Raw genomic sequence first — 21,003 nt, 5'->3', positions numbered from 1 at the left:
CTAGAAGACCCCAAAGCCCTGGGCAACACGTCTCTCCTGCCCACCCGGGACATCTCTCACCTTGAAGAGCTGGACCCCGATGCAGGCAAACATGAACTGCAGCAACGTCGTGACGACCACGATGTTGCCGATGGTCTTAATGGCCACGAACACACACTGGACCACGTGCTGGTCAAGGACAGAGCACACGTGAGCATGCCTGGGGCAAGGTCCCCCCGTGTGCCCCACATTCAGAAAAAAAAAAAATGGAAAAAAAAGAAAAAGAAGAAGAAGAAAAAAAAAGGACAAAACAAAACAAAAAAAAAAAAAAAACAGGCAGGTGAAAGCAGGAACCTGCCAAGAGCAATGGGATAGGGCAGGCTCCTTGCCCAGATGGGGAGTGGGAATTGTGTTCCTGACCCTACAAACCCCACAGGGCATTAAACCCCACATAACTTTCCATGGGGACTCCCGTGGGCTGGGGACCCCAGCCTCGCTCTTACCTTCAGCCCCTTGGCCCTGTTAATGGCTCGCAGAGGCCTCAGCACCCTCAGCACCCGGAGGATCTTCACCACCGAGATGGTGCTGGACCTGAGGAGGAACACAGAGCTGAGACAGGGCGATTCCCAGATGGAAAAAAAAGGGACTCCCATTTGAATTCCCACCCAGATCTGCTCCTTTGTCACTCAAGGAGTTTGCCTCCCAGTCACCCAGGCCCTGTTCCCCTTAAAAATACAGCCAGGGACATATTTTGGGGGCACTAACATGTGGGCTGGCAGCTCCCATCCCACCCAACCCAAATTTCTGCAGCACCCCCGCTGCCCGGCCAGGCTAAACAAGAGCAGTGCCCACCCTGGGAAGCGTGGAGCTGCTTACTCGATTCCCATGGAGATGAGGGAGACGGCAACCACCAGCAAGTCGAGGATGTTGAAAGAGTTCCTGCAGAAGGAGCCTTTGTGCAGGAAAGCGCCGTAGGCTGTCATCTGGGGAGCAGGAGGAGTTAGGGGAGAGGCAGGGCAAGGCTCAGGGCACAAACCCTCTGCAGCTCCAGGGCAGGCAAGGCACAGAAAGCTTTTCCCATGGCCCAGGGACCTCATCCTGCTCAAAGCCCTTGCTTTGCAGCCAGGCAGGCAGCTGACTTCAGCTGGAAATCCTTTGCACTGCACTGGTGGAGAAAAAAACTCTGCCCAGTCATTCAGCAAAGCAAAGAGGAGAAGAGCAAAGAGACTTACAGCAGGAGCAGCTCACAGCAGCTGCTGGAATATGGTTTTACTTCACAGATTTTCATTGCTTTCTCTTTCTCAAAGTTTTTTCTTATAGACATGCCAGGACAGAAATGCTGGTGCCACGGCCCATCTGTCCTGGTGTCACAGCAGAGCTGCCTGACCTCGCTGCAAGGGGACTTCTGGCCCCTGGGGCAGGGCACGTGCCCTGGGGTGCCCAAAACTGGGGGATGTTAGGCTCAGCTGGAAGCTGTTCCCTGCCTGCTCCTGGAGCTCGTGCCCACAGCCAGAACGCAGCCCAGACCTGGCTCACGTGCATGGCCACGACCACAGGAGCGGATGGACTCACCTTCAGGACGATTTCAACGGTGAAGACGGAGGTGAAACCGATGTCAAAGTATCCAAGAATCTGGGGATGTAAGCACCAGAACTGGGTGAGATTTGGGTGATGTGGGAAATGCACCAGTGCTTTCAAACGTCCTGGCACTTTGGTTTGCCATCCACCCTGCGAACTGGGGAGCCTGTCTAGCTCAACAGGGGCTGCAAACCCAGGGCTGAGACCACGCATGAAATTCCCTTCACTTTTTTGATTTCCCCCAGTACACGACCCAGCTTCCAGCCTGGGACCAAGCTCTCAGTCTCCAAGCAAGTGATGCTTGCCCCGATTCACCTGAAAGACTCTGGTCCCCGAAAGCAATGGGCACCCTGGGGAGCTGTCCCCTGAGAGACCCCCAGCCCCTGCCAGGCACCACACAATCCTAAACCCCATGGGTCTACCCCTACCCCATGCAGGCATTTCAGGTGCTGCACACACCACTTGTCCAGTCTTCATGGGATGTCCCTGTCCCCAGTAAGCTGCCACAGCCCTAAACCAAGGTAATCTCGCTCACCCTAGCAGGTAGATTTCTTTCACCCAGGCTCAAGACCTGGCAAGCAGGTATCTGCTCACAGGGGAGCTGGGGGTCTCCGTGACATCTCCCCCACCCACCCGAGTCACCCACGCACCTGGTTGCGGAACGACTCGGCGCGGATGGGATCCTCAGCTGCCAGGGAGATGCTGCTGAGCAGAATGAAGAGCAGGATGAAGTTGGTGAACCAGGTGGCATTGACGATTCTGTGGCACAGCATCCGAAACCTGACGGGGACAAAAACGGTGTAAGACACTGTGAGAAGTCAGAAGGACATCAGAGGGGGCCGTGGTAGCCTGGAAGAGGGTTATGGCAAAACAAGTAGGGTCCCTCTGGGAAGGGTTGGTGCCAGAGGTGCCCAAGGCAGAGCTCCACAAGGCAGGGAGAAGACTCGGTGCTTACTTGTTGGTTGGGCTGAAGATGAAGAAGGAGCTGGCTTCAGGCATAGGCACGGCCTTCTCTTTCAGCTGTAGCTCTGCCAGGGGACGTGGCCGAGGACTCAGGGGGATTTCGGGCTCATCTTCCTCATCGTCACCTGCAGGGGGGTCACAGGGAGGGAAGAGGAAAGGCTCACCCAGAGAGGGAGTAGCAACGTGACCCCATGGAAGATCTTCTGATGCTGTGATCCTGAGCTGGCCTCTGGGCCAGACAGACCTCAGCACCCCCAGGCTGGTGAGGGGCCACCACATCCCTCGTTCAACACACAGCCACCAGGGCTGTGGCACCTTCCCCACAGTCTTTGGGGACAAGTCTTACCTGGGAAGTCTGCGGATGGGTAGGGGTCTTTGATCTCATTGACGTTGGACTCAAATTCATCCACTTTTAACTGGAACAGGGGAGAGACAGAAAGGAAGACACACAAGTGAGCGTGCCAGTATCGCTGCCAAACACCCTCATCAGCCTGGAAGCCCTGTGGGGTCGGTGGTGTCTACGTTCAGCCTGTACAACACCAAGCATGTGGGGTCCTGGCCCAGGATGTGGTGGACTTGTTCCACCACACAACAGGCCCAGTCTGAGCCCAGAGAGCCTCCATCACCAGAAGACACCAAGGCAAGGAGCAATTCTGGCTCAGCAGAGTCCAGACCTGAGCGAGCTCCAAGCCTCTGTCAGCCCTCAAGGAGGCACTTGATCCCTCACCAGGGCTTCCCCAAGGCCCAGCCCCACCAGCACCGACCTTGGCTGTTGTGGGAATCCCTTCTCCCTTCGCTTTCTGCTCAAGCTTCTTCGCCAGCATCTGCTTCTCATCTTCTGACTTCTCTGGGTAACCCCTGAGCGGAGAGCAAGGGCTGAGCTCAGGGCAGGACCACAGACGATTCCGTCCTGTCCCCTTACCCCAAAAAACCCGGCCTGGGAGCTCCCCTTGCCAGGACTGCAACACCCACCTGGACATCTTGCGCCGCTTGCGTTCCTCTGCTTTGGCCTTCTGGGCTGAGGTGAGGCTCTCAGCCTCAGCCAGGTTGTCAACTGCAATGGCCAGGAAGACATTGAGGAGGATGTCTGGTGGGACAGCACTAAGGACATGAACTCAGTTCCCATTTGGACGATGTGGCTGGGGCTGCCCGTGGTCTGAGAAACCTTCCTGGAGATGGGCCTTGAGACAACCCTGGCCAGGGAGGTGGTGGAGTCACCGTCCCTGGGGGTGTTCAAGGAAAGGCTGGACGTGGTGCTTGGGGACATGGTTTAGTGGCTGACAGTGATGGTAGGGGGATGTTTTCCAACCTTAATGATTCTGTGATCCTGTGATTCACTCTTGCACCCATCCTAGTGAGTGCTGAGCTCTGGGATGACTGCCCCATCCCTGCCTGAGCTCAGTCTGGACACAAACACGTACACACACACACACACACACACACACACACAAACACAACACACACACACACACACACACCACACGCACACACAAACACGCCGAGCCTTCAGCCTCACACAGCCGGAGCAGTTTGTGGGGCTGGGAACAGGGCACCCCGACAAGGTTTCGATATCAGAGGATACAGTTCCCACAAACAAAGAGGATGATGAAGTAGATGCAAACCAGCATGCCAGGGAAGGACGGGCCTCCATAGGCCATTATCCCATTGTACATTATTGAATTCCAGTCCTCTCCAGTCAGGATCTGAGAGAAGAGCAGAGACAGCATGAGGGGAAACAGGGATGTGAGAGTGCCTGTGGCAGGGCAGGGCAGAACCCCACAGCTCCATCCTGCTCCCAGCTCCAGCCCTTTGCCAGATCTCACCTCCCTCCTCTGGCCCTGAACCCCCACTGCCACCCATGACCCCATCTCCCCTCCTCACTCCATCCTCAGAACTGCACCACCTCCCATGAACCCACTTCTCTCCTAACCCCAGCTCTTGCCAGGAGACCCCCGAGGTGAGAACCCAGGCTGTGGGGGTCCACCAGCTTGCCACAGCCCCGTACCTGGAAGACACTGATGAGGGCCTGGGGGAAGTTGTCAAATGTGCTGCGCCGCACCTCCATGTCCTCGAAGTCGTACTTGCCCCCAAAGAGCTGCATGCCCAGCAGGGCAAAAACGATGATGAAGAGGAAGAGGAGGAGGAGCAGAGAGGCGATGGAGCGGACCGAGTTGAGCAGAGAGGCCACCAGGTTGCTCAGGGAAGTCCAGTACCTAGGGAGAAGAACATGCAGGAGGTGAAGGAGCAGGGCAGGACCAGGGAGGAGCGGGGAGCACACTGTCTGCCCCCAGGATGTCCCAGAAACCCAGCAAGGGGGGCTCTGAGCCAGCACCACTCGCAGGGTGGGCACTGGGACTTCTCCAGCCTGGCCCCAGGACTGGTGTCAGGAGATACCAGACCACATCCTGGGGACACAGAAATCATCAGGCTTGGCCTTGTTCATCACCCCAGGAGCTACCAGCTCTGCCCGTGCTGCAGGGACAAGGCCAGTGATGCCTGGGGGGCAGCCAGGCCCTGGCACCCAAAATTGCTCCCATCCCAACCTGGTGATCTTGAAGATGCGGAGGAGCCGGATGCAACGCAGCACGGAGATGCCCAGGGGTGACAGGGTGCTGAGCTCCACCAGGATGGTCTCCAAGATGCCCGCACACACCACGAAGCAGTCGAAGCGGTTGAAGAGGGACATGAAGTACTGGCGCAGGCCCAGCGCGTACATCTTCAGCAGCATCTCGGCCACAAAGAGTGCTAGCAGCACCCTGTTGGCGTTGTCTGGGGTGGGAGATCCAGCCCATCAGAGCACGGGCCTCTTCCTCTCAGCATGGCACAGCAGGAAGGAAGGAGGGCAGCACTGCCCACATCCCTTCTCTGCCCGCCACCAAGCCCTGAGCTGCAGCAAATGCAGTTTTTTAGGCAGCACTCAGGAGAGGAGAATGAGGAGAAGGGCGATATACAACTGTGTGCTTGCACACATAAGAGTGTGAGTCCACACAGTGTATCCAGGTGGTGCATGAGCAAGGCTGTGGGTGTCTAACGGGCCCTGTGCTAGGCCAGCGTGGCTCTGCACACACAGCAAGAGCTCCTCGTGCACGTCTGCATGGCAGCAGGCTTTCCCAGGCCCTCCCTCTCCCTGGGGCTGTTTGCTCACCTTGCACCACCGTCAGCCACTCGGGTTGGAAATGGTGCTCGGAGGCAATGGAGAGGGTGTTCAGTGCCACCAGCAGGATGACGAGCCAGTAGAAGAACTTGGACTTCACCACATCCCTGCACTTCCTACGAAACATTCGGTTCCAGCGCCTCCACTGCCGGCTGCAGAGAAAGCCAAGGGGTCAGTGGGGTCAGTGGGGCTGACCAGAGGGTCCTGAGCAGCCCGGGGCAATGCTAACAGAGAGCCGGGCACAGCCACCCCGCTCCCTTCTTCTGGGCCCTTCCCTCAGAAGGGCTGAGCTGGCCCACCACCGGTGCTGGAGCAACGCATGGTGTCACCCCATTTATGAACCAGGGGCATGCAGGTACCAGGAGCATAACCCTGGCCCCAGAAATCGTCCCCAGTCTCTCAGACTTTGCTGTTCATTCACATGAATGCCTCTCAGCTCCTTTTTGGCCTATGTTGGCTTCTGGTTTCCTGCCACACACCCAGCTTCTGAAGCACAAGACGTGTTGCACGGGCTGTGAGAAGATGCCAGGAGCCTAGACCCAAGCTGAAGAGGTTTTTCCCCTTGCTGCAGCTTCTTGCCAGTACGAAGCACCCTTCCCTATTGCTTGCTGTACTCCAAGAGAGCATCTGGCTCTCAAAAGCCCCTGGCTCTCCCCACAAAACTGGTGGCTGAACAGAAAGCCCGGCCCAGCCACGACAGCAAGCGAGAGACAGCAGATGGTGCAGCCCAGGAATACTCACAAGTAGAGAATCCACTTGTTCATGCCCTCAATTTCATACAAGCTCTCCGTCTCCGACCCTCCTTCATCCAAAGGCATCATACCTACGGAGGGAACGACATCCCAGGCTTTCCTTGGAGCCCTTGGGAAGAGCGTACAAGAGGGGACCTCTCCCAGGAGCACAGCTGGGAGCTTGCTTTTCAGGCAAAACAAGTCTGTGACTTCTCCAAAGCTCTCCCCCTTGTTTCTTCAGGGTGCTCAGTGTCAGGAACCCAACCCTCACCCCAGTGTCCTCGCCCAGGCAGAGCCGGTACCTTCTCCTCTGGCCCGGTCACTGTCCATCACCTCAGCGTGGGTGATCCAGTCCATGTAGCCCTTCAGGTCCTCCTCCAGCTGCTGCTTCTCCCGCAGCTTCTGAAACGTGCCCCGCGACTTGGCCTTCTCGCGCTCCTTGGTGAATTCACTGGGACGAGGCCAGGAGCAGAGTAAGGCTCAGGAGGCAGCCAGAGGCCACGTCCTGCAGCCCTGTCCCATACCAATCCTCGTAGAAACCTAAAAGCCCAAAATACCCTCCCACCAAGAGCTTGCTCTGCTGATTCCTCACTCTCAGCCCCATTCCATGACACAAGATCATGGGGGATCGTGTGTTGGCAGGCAGGGATTATTCCCCACCACCGGCTGCTCCGTGGGACCTCTGTGCTGGAGGAGGCTGTGGCTGGGCAGGCCAACTGCCATGAGATGCTGCAGAGGTCCCCAGCCCTGTTAAGGATCAGATCCCTTGGGGCACAGCCAGCGGTGGGCCCAGGGGTGATACCTCACCTCAAATATTGCCCTCAGTTTAGGGCTTCTCATGACAAGGACACTGAATTGCTTGAGGATGTGGAGAGAAGGGCAGTGAAGCTGGGAAGGGGTTGGGAAAGAAGTGATAAAATGCAAGGCAACAGCCTCAGGTGGCACCAGGGCAGGATTAGCTTGGATATTGGGAATAATTTCTTCAAGCATCGGAACGGGCTGCCCAGGGAGGTGGTGGAGTCCCCGTCCCTGGAGGTATTTCAGAGACGTGTGGATGTGGCACCGAGGGACATGGGTTAGTGACAGGACTTGGTAGGTCAGGTGGATGGTTGGACTTGGTCCTGAGGGTCTTTTCCACTCTAAATCATTCTGTGGTGCCATGATTAGAGCAAGCAGAGTCTTCCCCCATCTGGAGACAGACAGCTGGCCCCACATTCTCCATGTGGGGAAGGGGAGCTCATCACACAGCAAATAATTAGGATACTGTCTCCATGGCAATGGGGATGAGATCCGTCTGCCAGTGGGGGGGCTCCCAATCTTACCATTTTTTTTCAGTTTGTGCCCATTGCCTCTCTTCAAATTGCTTGTTAGCCCTAAAAGAGGGCTAACATATCCAAGTAATTAGCATATAACTAATTGGTGTCTCAACACAGCTGTAGGGTAAGGACAGCTGGTTTGAGCTCTCTGCTCAGCTCCTTTGGCTGCAAACCACGCTGCAAACACCTCAAATGTGTTTCACGGCTGCATCTGCTGACAGGTGCCAGTACTGCAGGGAAAAGGTGTTTGTGTGTTAGGTGCTGAGCTAAAACCTCAGGCAGCCACAGATGCTGATACGAAAGGCAACTCGAGGTTGTGTTTCCAAGCATGCAAAAAGAAAAGGAGTGGATTGGGAGAGGAGAAGGAACACTTTTCAAGGCTTTTTTCTCCTTTTACAGTTAAATGTCCACACTGCGCTCACTGATCTGCTGGCAAAGAGAAGGGGCAGGGTGGCACTTACCCGCTGAGCACCCCCAGCACCAGGTTGAGAACGAAGAAGGAGCCGAGCAAGATAAGGCTGACAAAATAGATCCAGGGCCATTCGTTACCAATGGCATCGTTAACCTGGCAAGGAGAGAAGCAGAAGTCTGCCACCTGGGAGCCCCCCAACAGCTTCTGGGAGCTTTGTCCCCTCCAAAGGGAGCACCTGGGATGGCAGCAGGTTAACCTGGCTGAGCCCTTAACTAGCACCACTCTGCATCTGTTGTTAGTGGAGGAAAAGCCAGAGCATTTGGGGAGCAGATTTAAACACCTCATGCCTAAGCCTCAGCAAGACAGCCTCCTAAGGACTGCAAAACACAGGGTTTTGCTGGAGAAGCACCCACCAGCCCCCCACTGCCTGGTCTGCACCCCCAAAGATGGGAGCTGGAGCACCCTGGAGAGCAAAGGCACGGTGGGCAGTGCCTGCAGGGCAGAGATGTGGGATATGTGCCCCGTGCACGATGTGCTGTGCATCACAGTGTGAAGCTGGGTGAGGGCAGGGCGTCTGCCAGTGGGGGAGAGACCTAATCCCATGAAAGGGTCCCAGGGGGAGTTCCCTGCTGTGAGGCACAACCAGCGGTCACCAGTGCCAAGCTGGGCACCGAGCCCAGGCTGCTGGAGCCTACCCAGTAGAGGACCTCGGTCCAGCCCTCCATGGTGATGCACTGGTAGACGGTCAGCATGGCAAAGCCGAAGTTGTCGAAGTGAGTGATGCCGTTGTTGGGTCCTGGCCAGCCGCTTCGGCACTCGGTGCCGTTGATGGTGCAGTGTCGCCCGTGGCCGGAGGTGGTACAGGGGGCTGGCTTCTCCGCCCCCACCGTGGCAATCACATCTGAGGGATGAAGCCATGGTCTAAGCAGCATTTTGGGCCAAGGCAAGCAGGTTCCAGAACCTCCCAGCCTCCCACAGAAGCTTTCCAAAGGGGGCTCCTTCCACCACCTCCTCCCACCATCTACATTTCCCAGCCCTGTACCAAACGTCCTTCGGCCCTCATGCTCTCCCAGGCCTGATGTTGGCAGGACCAGACTTTCTGCTACCTGCAGAGGCTCTGTGGTCCCCACAGGAGCCACACAGAGACTTCTATACCACATCCACCCCTGACACAGTCCCACCTGTCCCAAAGTAGTAGCAGGTCTTGTGCATCTTGCCCTTGAAGAGCTCCTGCCCGACAATGGCGTAGATGATGATCATGAAGAGCACAAGAAGGGCGATGTGGAGCAGGGGCACCATGGCCTTGATGATGGAGTTCAGGACGACCTGAAGGCCTGCAGCGGGGAGAAGAGAGAGGAGCTCAGCCACTCCCCAAACTGCTTTGGGGGCACCCTGCATTCCTGCCAGACCCTCCGACAACCAGCCTGGAAATGCAATTTCTTGCATTGAAATTGCAGATGGCAATTTCTTGCTCCTTTCTCTACCCACCCTGTGAGCACCTGGAAGACTCCAGCGAGCAGTGCTGGAGGATACTTCATGCTGTCCCCCCATCCACTCTTGTTATATTCTTCTATTTACACAGCTTATGGGAAAAGGATATCCCTACCAGAAGCAAATGAAGCCTGTCCTATGGCCTCCACCCCAGCCAGGCCCAGGGCCCCATCCACCCCACAACCCATCCCGCTGGCAGGGAGCCCGGCACCCACTCGGCACTCCCGACACCAGGCGCAGCGGTCTCAGCACGCGAAACGCTCGCAGGGCCTTCACGTCGAAGCCGCCTTTCCCCCCCGAAGACCCTCCCTGCTTCGCATTGATCTGCTCCAGGGTCATGGTGAAAAGCCTGAAAAGGCACAGAAAAGGGAGGGAAGGGGAGAAAAAAAGGAAGGACAGGGAGGAAGAGAAAGGCGTGAGGATGAAGGCCAAGGATCTGTGATGGAGTCAGAGCTCTGCAGGCAGGAAGGCGAGGGACAGGGCTCTGCCAGTTCTGGGCTAAGCCCAGCTCCTGAATGCACTCAGGGCTGGGCACAACCTGCTCTTCCCATCCCATACCCAGGGGACCAGTTCCCCACATGCCGAGCATGGGGGGACACCCTGCCACTCCTACACCCCAGAGCTAGGAGGTCCGAGAGGCATTAAGGAGTCAGACAAGAAGAAATGGGAGTTACAGAGACTTCCAGGGGAGGTCAGGGCAAGAAAATGGGGCCCTTGAGAGAAGACCATGAACTGACTCTACAGGCTGCCCAAAAACCCACTGCAGTCACTAAAAAAAAATAGAATAAAACAATGTAGCTGATGGGCTATGGACCAGGCCTGGTGCAAGCCGAGTGTCAGCAGCTTCCCCTCCTTGCATTACCCAAGGGACACGATGGAGAAGTCGAGCACGTTCCAGCCATTTCGGAGGTAGGCGTCCGTATGGAAAAGAAACCCGTAGGCAATTATCTTGAGCATCGCCTCGATGGCAAAGAAGATCAGGAAGGCATACTCGATCTTCTCCTGGGGGTTGCAAGCAGGAAAGGACGCCCCGTTAGAGCAGCCTGTCACCTCCCTCAGCCCCACCGCCATGTGTCCCTGGCTCTGCCCCTGATGCCGACCCATCTGTGATCTCCCCGGCAGCACCGTGGTTGTCCCAGGCAGGACTCGGTGGCACGCTGAGCCACCACATGCCACCCTCTGCATCCCTTCAACAACGTGCTGACGGGATCCTACCCCTGCTTCCTACAAACTACACCGGGAATGCCGCCACCTCCCAAACCAGCACCATGAGGTGCCCGACCTAGGGCGCTGCATGTCCCTGCCTCACCCTCCCGCTCCCCTGGGGCCTTCATCACACTGCTCCTCCTCCTCAGCCTCCCCAGCAGCAGACACGCTGGGTATGTGTTGGAGACACCACACAGACCCCGTGGTACGAGTTGGCTACGTTGTGTTTTCCCTCACGCCCTGGGCTACCAGGGAAGCCAGGCCTCGGCCTCCAGCCTGCTCCAGACATCTGCACTGCGAGAAAGAGCCTGGCCTGGGGGTTTTGCCACCATGCCCGCTCCCCCTGACAGGGCCTGGTGCCCATGCAGGGGCTCGGCACCGTGCCACAGCCACAGGGCCTGGAATAGCTCCGTTTTCCATGGAGCCCGGCCAAAAGCTGCCTGTGCCCACCTGGTTCTGCCCATCACCGCGATCACCGCTGCTGCTGGCCCTTTCCAGGCTGGGATTAAAATGCCGCTGAAGCGGTCAAATGGATGGGGATATTTATATTTCTGGTTTTCCGTGGCCCCTCTCCTCAATTTGCACCCCACAAAGGGCAGGGAGCATCCCCCACGCTTGGGCTCTGTGGGGAATCACACCCAGAAAGGCAGGGGGAGGCAGCAGCACCGAGGGCACGCTGCCACAGCTCTGCTTCCTCACGGGGCCATCTGGCTTGCCAAACGGAAAATGCTGTCCGTGTACGAAGCCAAGGCTCAGACAGGCCCATTGCTTGCTCAATTACCGCGGCCAAAAGCGGCAGGCATGCCAAGTGTCCCTGTGTGACTGCCACCCATACCAGTGCCAGCCCCTTGTTAGATCGGTGGGAAGCAGTGGTGAGAGCAGAGAGCTAAGCACTGCAACTACGGCTGTTATTGGGCTGCATCTTAGTGAGTTTTCACTAAGGCAACGCTGCTTGCCTTCCGCTTTTATCAGTGACAGATCCCCTGTATCCTGTCCTTATTAATTCCCTGCCCTGCTCCACCCAGCAAGGCAGGATCAGCCTCCAGCGTCTCCGACCAGCAGAGCTCCCCTTCTAAAAACCCCTCGCACAGGTTCAGAGGATGACTTACTGATCCTTCGTGATCCCTTTTGAGAAGCCCACATCAGATGAACTGCCCTTTGGCCACCTCCAATGCCATTTGGAGCCCACCATGTGCATCCAGCCAGGGAGTTTCAAACCCGAAAATCCCCTGCTGGCTGCGTCACCTCCCTCCTGGGAGGCTGCAGACATCCTTACAGCTCCAGCTCCACGCAGTGCTTTGCAGACCCAGCCTCATATGTACAACTGGATCATCCTGGTCTGTCCTGCTGGTCTAACTCCTCCGGTGCAAGGAAAGCTTGTGGCATGAAGGTGCTATGCTGGGATCCATCAGTGCAGGCTGGAGGAATCCCCCACATCACCTGTCCTGCAGCTGTGGGTCCAGTTCCCCCAGCCTTGTCTGGCTGTAAACTGCAGACAAGCTCAGATGTTAGCAGAGCAAAGGAAAACCAGGCCCCTGCCTATAAAGATATCAGTGGGCTGAGGTGGGACAGCTTTAACTAGGGCTGTCACCTCTCAGGAAACTCTCTCAATTCCCTAAATAAGTGTAGGTGCAGAACACATACCGAGAATGAAACCCATGTCGCCCCAAAGAGATGCCCTGAGCCAGGGCGAACTTGCTGCTGCCGCTGGAAACCAGCAGAGAGAAGCCAGGGGTGTTGTGCCCTGAAGAGCTGGGGTTGAATGTACAAGGCCAGCCCTCGAAAAGCACTATAAAAAGATGCGGATCTTTATAGCGCGCTGGCTGCTGCACATAGACATGCTTCAACAATGCTCGGGGACATGGGGTAACCCGACCTGCGGGCTCTGAACAGGACACAGCACAGCAGAAATAACAGCGTGCACCACGCCGCTGCGATGCAACATGACACAGCTCCAGCCTGCTGGGCAGCACCGGCCCCCAGCCCTGAGGGCACTCAGGACCCTCCAGAATGAGCCCCGATGTCTCCTTCCAGCAAATAGGGGGAACGGAGGCTTGGGCTGTGGGGCACCCCAATGACATTCCTGGGGCTGCCCCAGATGGGATGCTCTGAAATTTGGATTGGCTTGAAGCCAAAAAACATTTCAGTGTTGAAAAAGTTTGATGTCATTAGAACTACACAACATTTTCAAAACTCTGCATTGCAAAACAAAAACCTGTGGCAGATGAAATCTAATCTATAAGGAATAAAACTTAAATACATCGAAATTAAGCATCTGTATTTCTCCCAGGATACAGGAAAACAGACTCATAGAACATTTATGGGTCGTCAAATATTTTCCATCACCCTAAATGAGTTTTGATTGAGAAAGCTTCAATGAGACTAATCCTGTACCTAGTGCAAATTCTGTATGCGAGTCTTCCTTGGGTGGTCCTCGAAAGACAGCCACGAGTGTGGCTGCTCACAGGGTTTTCCAGCCACATGGTACTAAAGCAGCAGAAGAGGTGTCCCAGGAGATCCCCCCTTCCCTGCACTGACCCACGGGGAGCCCAGATGGCAGCCTTGGTCCTGCCGGAGATCTGGGGCAACATCCTCACTGCCCTGCTCTCTCCCCCCTCACATATTTCCCCTCCTCACCTATTTTAAAGCCTTCAGATAAAAGCAATCCTCCCTGGAGACAACTGGGCAGCGAGGAAAAGCAATCAAAATTGACAGGGAGACACTAAATGCATCGCAGCATCCCTCTGCTGCAGGAAGAAATGCATCCAAGGAGCATTTCTTCCAAGAAATTTCATCCAAGGAGCACCCGAGGGCTGAGCCTGGCCCAGCTCATAGCAGGGGATGTTCGCCAGTGCCACCAGCACACAGGGACAAAAGGACAAAGAAATGTGTGGAGCAGGGCTGAAAGAATGGAGCCCCGGGGCTGCCAGGCTGCTGATAGAGCAGGCTGTTGGCATGGCAACAGGCTGAAAAAAATCCAAATCAGATATCGTATAAATAAGCTAATATGTAATAAATACAAGGAGCTGAAATGGCTTTGTAGACGCAGTTAGGTAGCACGTGTTGGGATCCCACCTGGCCGCCTCCTGTCCTGCTGCTGGGCTCGGGCTCATCCTTTGGCCGATCCCAGCCAAATCCCAAATCCCTTCCTGGTGGGAAGCCCCCATCGCCCCTGCCCCCTCCTCTTGCTCGCCACACTCAGCTCGCCCCAGTTCTGTTTTGCCTCTTTCATCTCCCGGCTGAGATAGCGGCACCCTCCCCATCCCCTCGTGCCCCCACGGCCAGGGGACAAACCCAAAGCAGCGCCTCCTGCTCTGAGCACACCAGGGCTCAGAAAATGCTCGGGGATCATGCCAGGAGGCTGAACGAGCCCCAGGTGTCCACCACACATTTAATTCCCCTCCTCTGCCGACCTCTCTTGGTTTTATTTTTAAAATCATAACACAATCACAACAGCATCCCCTTCCCTTTCTCCAAGGAAAGGAGAAGCAAGCACCGTCTTCAGCGCCACTAAAAGCCTGTTGAGAGGGAAAGAGCTAAAAGCAGCTCAAGGAATTAAAACCTGCTCAGATGAAAGCCTTGCTTTGTGCTCCATACCTCAAATCTCATGACTGCTTTGATATTTTTCCCTGCAGAGCCTCTAAGGAACAGTCAAAACACAGAGCGGTGTTTAAGTCACAAATTGTCAGCAATACCTGCACACAACACCCCACCCCAGCACTGACGAGTCCTGAAATTAGCAGAAGAGAACATTTAATTAAAAACAACATATTTGGATGCCTTGATTCAGTGCCCAGACTCAGGCTCTCAATGGAAATCAATGTGGATTGAACCACGAGAGGGATTTGAAGACGGGGAAGGTGGTGGCAAGCTAAAAATAATGAAAAATATTGATTGGGATCACAGCAAAATATTTTATTCCAGGCAATACAGAGTGACTGGAAAAAAAATTGAGTTACTGATTGGAAAGGAGTGACCTCTCTGCTTAACAGTGTTTTTTTCCCCCATTAAAAAGAGGATCCCAGAGTTAAATATACAGTTTAGAAATAAAAGGTCAGGAAACTTTGTTCCAAAAATGCTAAAACAAAACATTTCAGCCTTTCTGGAACAGGATGTTTCCTTTTGGAAGCATCGGGATAAAAAAAAAAACAGAGGGGATTCTTTCCTTTTTTGGCACCAATTCTTCCTTCCTGTGCACTTCACACACCAGTCTGCTGCCCTGGGTGCTGACCTGGGGGTGGTTTCAGCCCCTCTGAGGACCCATTTTGCAGCAGTTTCTCCACCGCTTGCCCCTCTCTGTCTCTCTCCATGCAGTGCCAAGACCTGATCGCATCCCCCAGGGTGGCAGCAGCTCCCCAGCACTACAGATACCCCATTTTGCACCCGTGGGGTGCAACGTGGGGCTGCGCATGAGGAGGATTGGGGAACACACCGGGCTCTGCCTTACCAGGCTGGAGTTAGCGACGTTGGTGTCATCCTCGGGCATGGGCAGGTAGATGGCCAGGGCGACACAGTTGGCAAAGATGGTCAGGAGGATGATGATCTCGAAAGGCCTGAGAGGAAGAGTTAAGGAAGGGGGGGACGGGAATGGAGAAGCAGGCGCAGCCCCCACCCTGTCCGGGTACATGGGGGGAACCAAACTTGCCCTGGGGCAGGGAACCAGACAGCAGCCAGACCTCACCCCCTGCACACCCCCAGTTCCTGCCCCTTCCTGAGGTCCTTGGAAAGGGAAGGAGTTCAGAAATAAGGATTTGGGATTTTTTTCTGCCTTGTGCTGGCAGAAGACAGCTGGGTGCAGCATGGCACAGAAAGGGACAATGAACACTTTTGGTCAGAATGCTCACGTCAGTTCTCCTTGATCTATTTGCCTTGCCCATACCCACCAGTAGCACTGGAAGCTGCTGAAACCAAGTGCAGATGGGGAAAGTGAGTCCCATCCATGGAGCCAAACCCACCCACGGGTTACATCAACAAACTGCAACACGAACCAGCTCCCCCCCTCCAGCTCCTTCTCCATTTCACTGCCCCATCAGACAGCATCCAGTGGTCATGACCCCCACGGACTGGTTTTGAGATCTCTCATCCCAATCTGCACATACCAACCTGCTATCACCCTCAAGCAGACTTTCCCAGCACCCCCATCCTCAGCTCGGGCAGACCCTACAAAGGCCAGCCCGTGGGCACACCAGCAGCTCAGCCACACAGCGATACCGCTGCAGAGCCCAGCACAGCCCTTGAAACTCAGCCCTGGAGCCATACCAACACTTCCCTGCACCACGGTTAATTAACTACTTAGCTCAGCTCTCCAGGTAATTATATGGCATCGGGCTGCCTGATTCAGCATCACAGAGTAAGTGGCACCTGGTTTTTTTTTTTCTCTGTTTTGGCTTGCTGAGCTGGCTGAGTGCTGTCAGTCATGTCCTCTGCTCATCATGGGTTACTTTGCCTTATCTGGACCCTCCTATCTATAAACTTGATGATGTTATAAAAAACAAAATCTGCTGGATCTTATGAGGATCTTATGGACTTCTGAATGTCCAGTCTGCTGAAGTATTCCCTGACCTGATCCTCTTCCACCGAGGGTACATCTTCCTTGACCCAGCCTTTCACCCTGGTCTCTGGCATCTGGACTCCCAAAGGCTGGTCTTGCTGGTAAAGATCGAGGCAAAGACCTTCAGCACCTCAGCCTTTTCACCATCCTGTGTCCCGTTTCATTCAGCAGAAGACCCACGTTTCCCCCAGTCTTCCTTTTGTCACCGATGGACTTGTGGAAGCCCCATGTGTTGCCTTTGACATCCCGGCTTGTTGGGTTCCTAGAAAGTGGTTGGGGGATTTCTCTCATCTTGCTTGCTAATCCGCAAGAGCTGGAGGGGACCCATTTTGACCCCCACTTGTTTGATTTGGTGATCGGTCCCTACCACACCCCCCGTGCCCTTTGCTCAGCAGCCCTGTCCTGGTTCCCTTCTCTCTCTCTGTTCCTTCCCCCTGCTCTGGGAAAACAGCCACGGGCTTATTTCTGCCTTCCTGGAGGGTGAACTCTTGTAATTGGAGCTGGAACTTGTAGCATGCAAGTGTGCGAATCTGGCACCGTAACGAGGTAGAAATGCAACGGGCCAAATCCAGCCAACCAAGACTTCTGCCTTGAAGTCCCCCAGGCTGGGAAATGACCTGAAATACCACAGTGGCACCACAAAGCCAGGCACATCCCAGTAGCCACCAGCTTGCTGGACCAGGTGCTGAGCGCGTGATGCCGTGCCAGTTTGCAGAGTACCCCAATTTCCTTGTACTAACAAACATGGAGTTTGAGATGTGAGCAAATTTCAGCATTAAAAAAAAAAAAAAAAAAAAAAAAAAAAAAAAAAACGAACCCACCCCTGAGGTATGCCCCCAGAAAACAGACACGGCTCATCTCTACTTGGCCTCTTGCCTGGCCCTGAAGCCTGCAGCACCCTCAGGAGCTGGAACGGTCCCATCAGACCCTGTAAATCCCAACCCTGCAACAAGGGTGGTCAGGTGCATTGGGGTACAAACACAGGCGGGCACACGAGCCATGCCAACGAAATGCACCGCCCTGGATGGTTTGTCCTGCATGGGGCAGAAGCACCTGCACCCTTCCTGGTGGGACACCCGCGTCGTCCCCCCACACCCCTCTATCAGTTAAGTGTTCTCCAACATGTGTTGGCCCAGGATGAGGAACGTGTTTGAGCATGCTGGAGGACATAAGCCCTATTTCCAACTCTTCCCCTGCTGCTGGGCTCTATGGGCAAGGTTATTCCATGCTCACTGCGCGTTTGACACAGACACAGCTCTGGGAATTATGGTTTTGAAAAGCCAAGGAGAAGCAGAAATGGAGAATTCCCCAATTTTGGCTCTGCTCCTCTACTCAACGGTCACAGAGCCCCTTTGCAGTGTAGGAACAAGGTGACCAAGCCTCCTCCTTGGGTTAGAGCAAAGCCTGGCAGGGCTGGGACACCCCTGCCAAGGCTGGTAACGTGAATGTGAATCCAGTGGGTGAAATGAGAAAAGCTGGGGTGGAAGGACTGGGTTTGCTGGAAATGTCCCCAGATCCCACCACTTGATCCCAGATGTTTCGCTGCACACAAAGCGAAATGTTTCCTCTCCCACTAAGGTAAAATCACCCTCTTCCCTTCCATAAAATGCAGGTGAACAAGACCACATCTAACGGCCTGGAATAGTTGCTGGCCAGGTGGCAGAAACACCACATTTTACATTTTCCAAGCCAAAACATCCCAGCAAAAACATGACCAAGGAGCAACCACCGAAAGCCCGTGCCTAAATCAAACCAGGGGCGCAGAGAGACACCGTCCCCCTGAGCAGTCGCTCACAAAAGCCCTCACCTGCGGCAGCGGTGCCGGGGAGGGATGGGAGAAAGGGGTGAGGGGTCACCAGTGCTGGCAAGGATTTGGGGGACGCTGTCCAGCCTCCTCCTCCCCCCCTACGTCAGGGAGCAGCTGCGGGACCAGGCAGGCGGTGACGCACTCAAGGAGCCATCCCAAGCAGCTCGCCGTGGCCTCGCTCCCCCCCAAACCTCCCTCCCCTTTCTCCTTCCTCGGCTGCTGCTCCCTGTCCCTGCCCGGCTCTGCCTGGCCCCGTCCTCACCCCGGGACGGGCACCATGCCCCCTCCTCACACACCACCCCCCTAATGTTCCTGGAAGCCATCCTGACACCTCCTACAGGGGTCCCCGACCTCCTCCTCGCTTTGTCCCGCTCCCTCCGAGCCCTTCCCTTGCTGCTGCAGGGTGAGGGTCCCAATTCCCTGCACCCCTGCCCACGGACACACACAAACACGTGCGCTCCCCATCCCGTGCACACCCCAAAAGATACTTCCACTCCACGATGCTGATGCATGCCTTCCGCAGCGGGTTCTGCAGCGTTAAGCAGAACAGAGCCCGGGGTGGCCGGGGGGCTGCTGGTGGCACCGGCTTCTTGGATTTCTCCTTCTGTTGCCTCTTCTTCACGTCATCCTGGGGAGAAGCGGGCTCCATGGTGTTCGTCCCCAAACCTTTTCTCGCCCCCTTGCCCGGGTCGTGGCCAGCCGGAGCCCCCCGGGAGCCCCCTTCTTGCGGAGCCCGTCTCCTCCGCGCGCCGGGCGGAGTGGTGGGGCAGTGGGGGCTGGAGGCTGCGCTCGCATGTCCAAACACACAAAGCAGGGATTTAAATTTAGATCCCAGCCTGGCTCCCGGGTGCTGTCACAGCTCCTGAGGCAGCAAAAGGCCCCCAGCAGCTGTCGCTCCTTCACCCGGCGCATTGCGAGGCGGGCGAGTGCTTCGCATGCCGCGGACCCCGGCTGGGGGTGGCGACAGGCTGCCTGGCCCCGGGACACCCTTCTGCAAAAAGAAAAGTGCCTTTGTCCCGGGTCACCCCCTTCCCTGGCTCCTCCAGCCTCCCGTGCCCAATCTGGGGCAACGCGTGCCCCCATCACGCTTTTGGGGCAAGGTGGAGAACCAGTGGGGGGCTTCCCAAAATGCCCCCTAAATAGGGGCAGCCACAAGTGAGCCGGCCCTACTGGGAAAAATACTATTAGTGCTATTCCCTCAACATCTACAACATAAATATATTCACTTTCTGGCAATATTTGTGGTGGCTTACTATCCAGATACATGCCTGCCTTTTTTTTAATCATAATATATTAGTTAGTGGTGTATATATTGTATATATATATTGTATACAATATATTGTATATTGTGTATATATTGTATATATTGCATATATGTTGTATATATACTAGTTAGTGGTATATATATTAGTTAGTGGTGATTTCATAGAATCACAGAATCATTAAGTTTGGAAAAGGCCTCCAAGATATCTGCTCCAACCATCACCCTGCTGTGATTTGTGTTAATCTGTAACAAATAGATATTTTAGAAAATAAAGCCTCCACGTCCTTGTGTATGACAGAATGCCATGAACCCACTGTTGTGACCTCTACACACCAGCAGGCCGGGAAACCCTTCAGACCATGACTGTCCTCTCCCTGCAGTAACCCCACCACCCTTTTGGGGCATTTTGTGCAAAGCAGTCGCGCTGCTCCTGCTGAGGGCTGCGGACTCGTCTCTGTGCCACTGGCAATGATCCCTTTTCTCATTTCACCCTTGTTTTTCCCTTTCTCCCCGGTGAAAGCCACGAGTCTATGCTTCTGGAGCCATGCACAGTAAGGGCTTGGGGCCCATCTAGTGGCGCTGATGCTGAGAGCAGCGAGAGGCTGACAGCACCCCAGGCACCCGCAGCCCCTCGCCCTAAGGATGCTGCGAGAGCACCCACAGCACCTCCTCGGGAGGTCTCTGTGGGGGATGAAGAAGCACCTGCCCCTGGAAAAGCTGTCTTGGTGAGAAAGGGCACGGCAGGCTCGGTGCGAGCAGTCCTTGGAGAGGATGCTCAGAAACCTCTCAGATCTCTGTGCCCACAGGCAGGAGCTGGGAGCTGGGAGCTGGGAGCTGGGAGCTGGGAGCTGGGAGCTGGGAGCTGCCTTCCTGCGCCCTGGGTTTTGCACAGGAGCTTGCTGCAGGCCCATCTTGATGTGGCATTAGCACAACACCATTACAGAGGGGTCCCTGAAGGCTGAGACTAATGGATCACAGAGGCGTAACAACGCACGGGCTCTGCTTTATAAAATCAAGCAGCAGCAAACCCTACAAAGGACCTGAACTGGAGCTGCTGCTCGGCAAGGGATGGCGATCGAGCTGCTGCCACCATCGGCTGCTTCCCCCCAAGGACTGAGAGCAACTCGTGTCTGAGTCTAGATTCTGAGGGTTGCTTTGTGTGCTGGTTGTTAAGAATTCAACCCAATCTGCAGAGGGTTCAGCTGTCTGAAAAATGCAGGGAACAAGAACTGTGGATAACAAGAAGGCAATGCTAACTGCTGGGAGCTCTGTGTGACTGCAGGCTGTGCTAGCTGCTAGAGATTGGAGATAACACTAAGCTCTGCTGATTGCTAGTTTTTTTATGTGATAATAAAGCTCCAATTATAACCACCAGCCTGTGGCCGGTCCTCATTCCACTAAGATTCCCTACAAGAACCTTACTGCCCTCTGTAGCATAAGGTGAGAGCAGGGAGCTGAGCAAGCAGGCGTGTGGTGCTCTGCTGCCACCAGGGAGAAACCACAGCAGCCGTTTCTGGTGGCCGATGTGATGCTCACAGGGTTTGAGGTAAT

General features: G+C 55.3%; 1 protein-coding gene across 1 annotated transcript in view; it reads right to left on the bottom strand.

The window, feature by feature from the left end:
* The window catches only part of CACNA1S (calcium voltage-gated channel subunit alpha1 S), a 32,104-nt gene extending 13,113 nt beyond the window's left edge, over positions 1 to 18,991 (bottom strand). Inside the window, exons 1-22 of the mRNA XM_027444879.3 lie at positions 18,677 to 18,991; positions 15,278 to 15,383; positions 10,487 to 10,626; positions 9,840 to 9,973; positions 9,315 to 9,467; positions 8,829 to 9,034; positions 8,183 to 8,286; positions 6,708 to 6,856; positions 6,416 to 6,497; positions 5,666 to 5,826; positions 5,064 to 5,289; positions 4,526 to 4,733; positions 4,103 to 4,223; positions 3,493 to 3,607; positions 3,285 to 3,378; positions 2,867 to 2,936; positions 2,513 to 2,645; positions 2,208 to 2,337; positions 1,552 to 1,611; positions 856 to 962; positions 483 to 570; positions 61 to 168 (exon numbers count right to left, since the gene is read on the bottom strand). Of these exons, the coding sequence (XP_027300680.3) occupies positions 61 to 168; positions 483 to 570; positions 856 to 962; positions 1,552 to 1,611; positions 2,208 to 2,337; positions 2,513 to 2,645; positions 2,867 to 2,936; positions 3,285 to 3,378; positions 3,493 to 3,607; positions 4,103 to 4,223; positions 4,526 to 4,733; positions 5,064 to 5,289; positions 5,666 to 5,826; positions 6,416 to 6,497; positions 6,708 to 6,856; positions 8,183 to 8,286; positions 8,829 to 9,034; positions 9,315 to 9,467; positions 9,840 to 9,973; positions 10,487 to 10,626; positions 15,278 to 15,383; positions 18,677 to 18,837 (2,856 nt within the window). The 5' untranslated portion in view covers positions 18,838 to 18,991. The remainder of the gene's footprint in view (positions 1 to 60; positions 169 to 482; positions 571 to 855; positions 963 to 1,551; positions 1,612 to 2,207; positions 2,338 to 2,512; positions 2,646 to 2,866; positions 2,937 to 3,284; positions 3,379 to 3,492; positions 3,608 to 4,102; positions 4,224 to 4,525; positions 4,734 to 5,063; positions 5,290 to 5,665; positions 5,827 to 6,415; positions 6,498 to 6,707; positions 6,857 to 8,182; positions 8,287 to 8,828; positions 9,035 to 9,314; positions 9,468 to 9,839; positions 9,974 to 10,486; positions 10,627 to 15,277; positions 15,384 to 18,676) is intronic.
* Between the last annotated feature and the right edge of the window lie 2,012 nt (positions 18,992 to 21,003).

This window comes from Anas platyrhynchos, chromosome 27 (genome assembly GCF_047663525.1).
Source record: "Anas platyrhynchos isolate ZD024472 breed Pekin duck chromosome 27, IASCAAS_PekinDuck_T2T, whole genome shotgun sequence".
NCBI lineage: Eukaryota > Metazoa > Chordata > Aves > Anseriformes > Anatidae > Anas > Anas platyrhynchos.
Note: the sequence above shows the minus strand (reverse complement) of the source record. Positions and strands in the feature narration are given on the sequence as shown.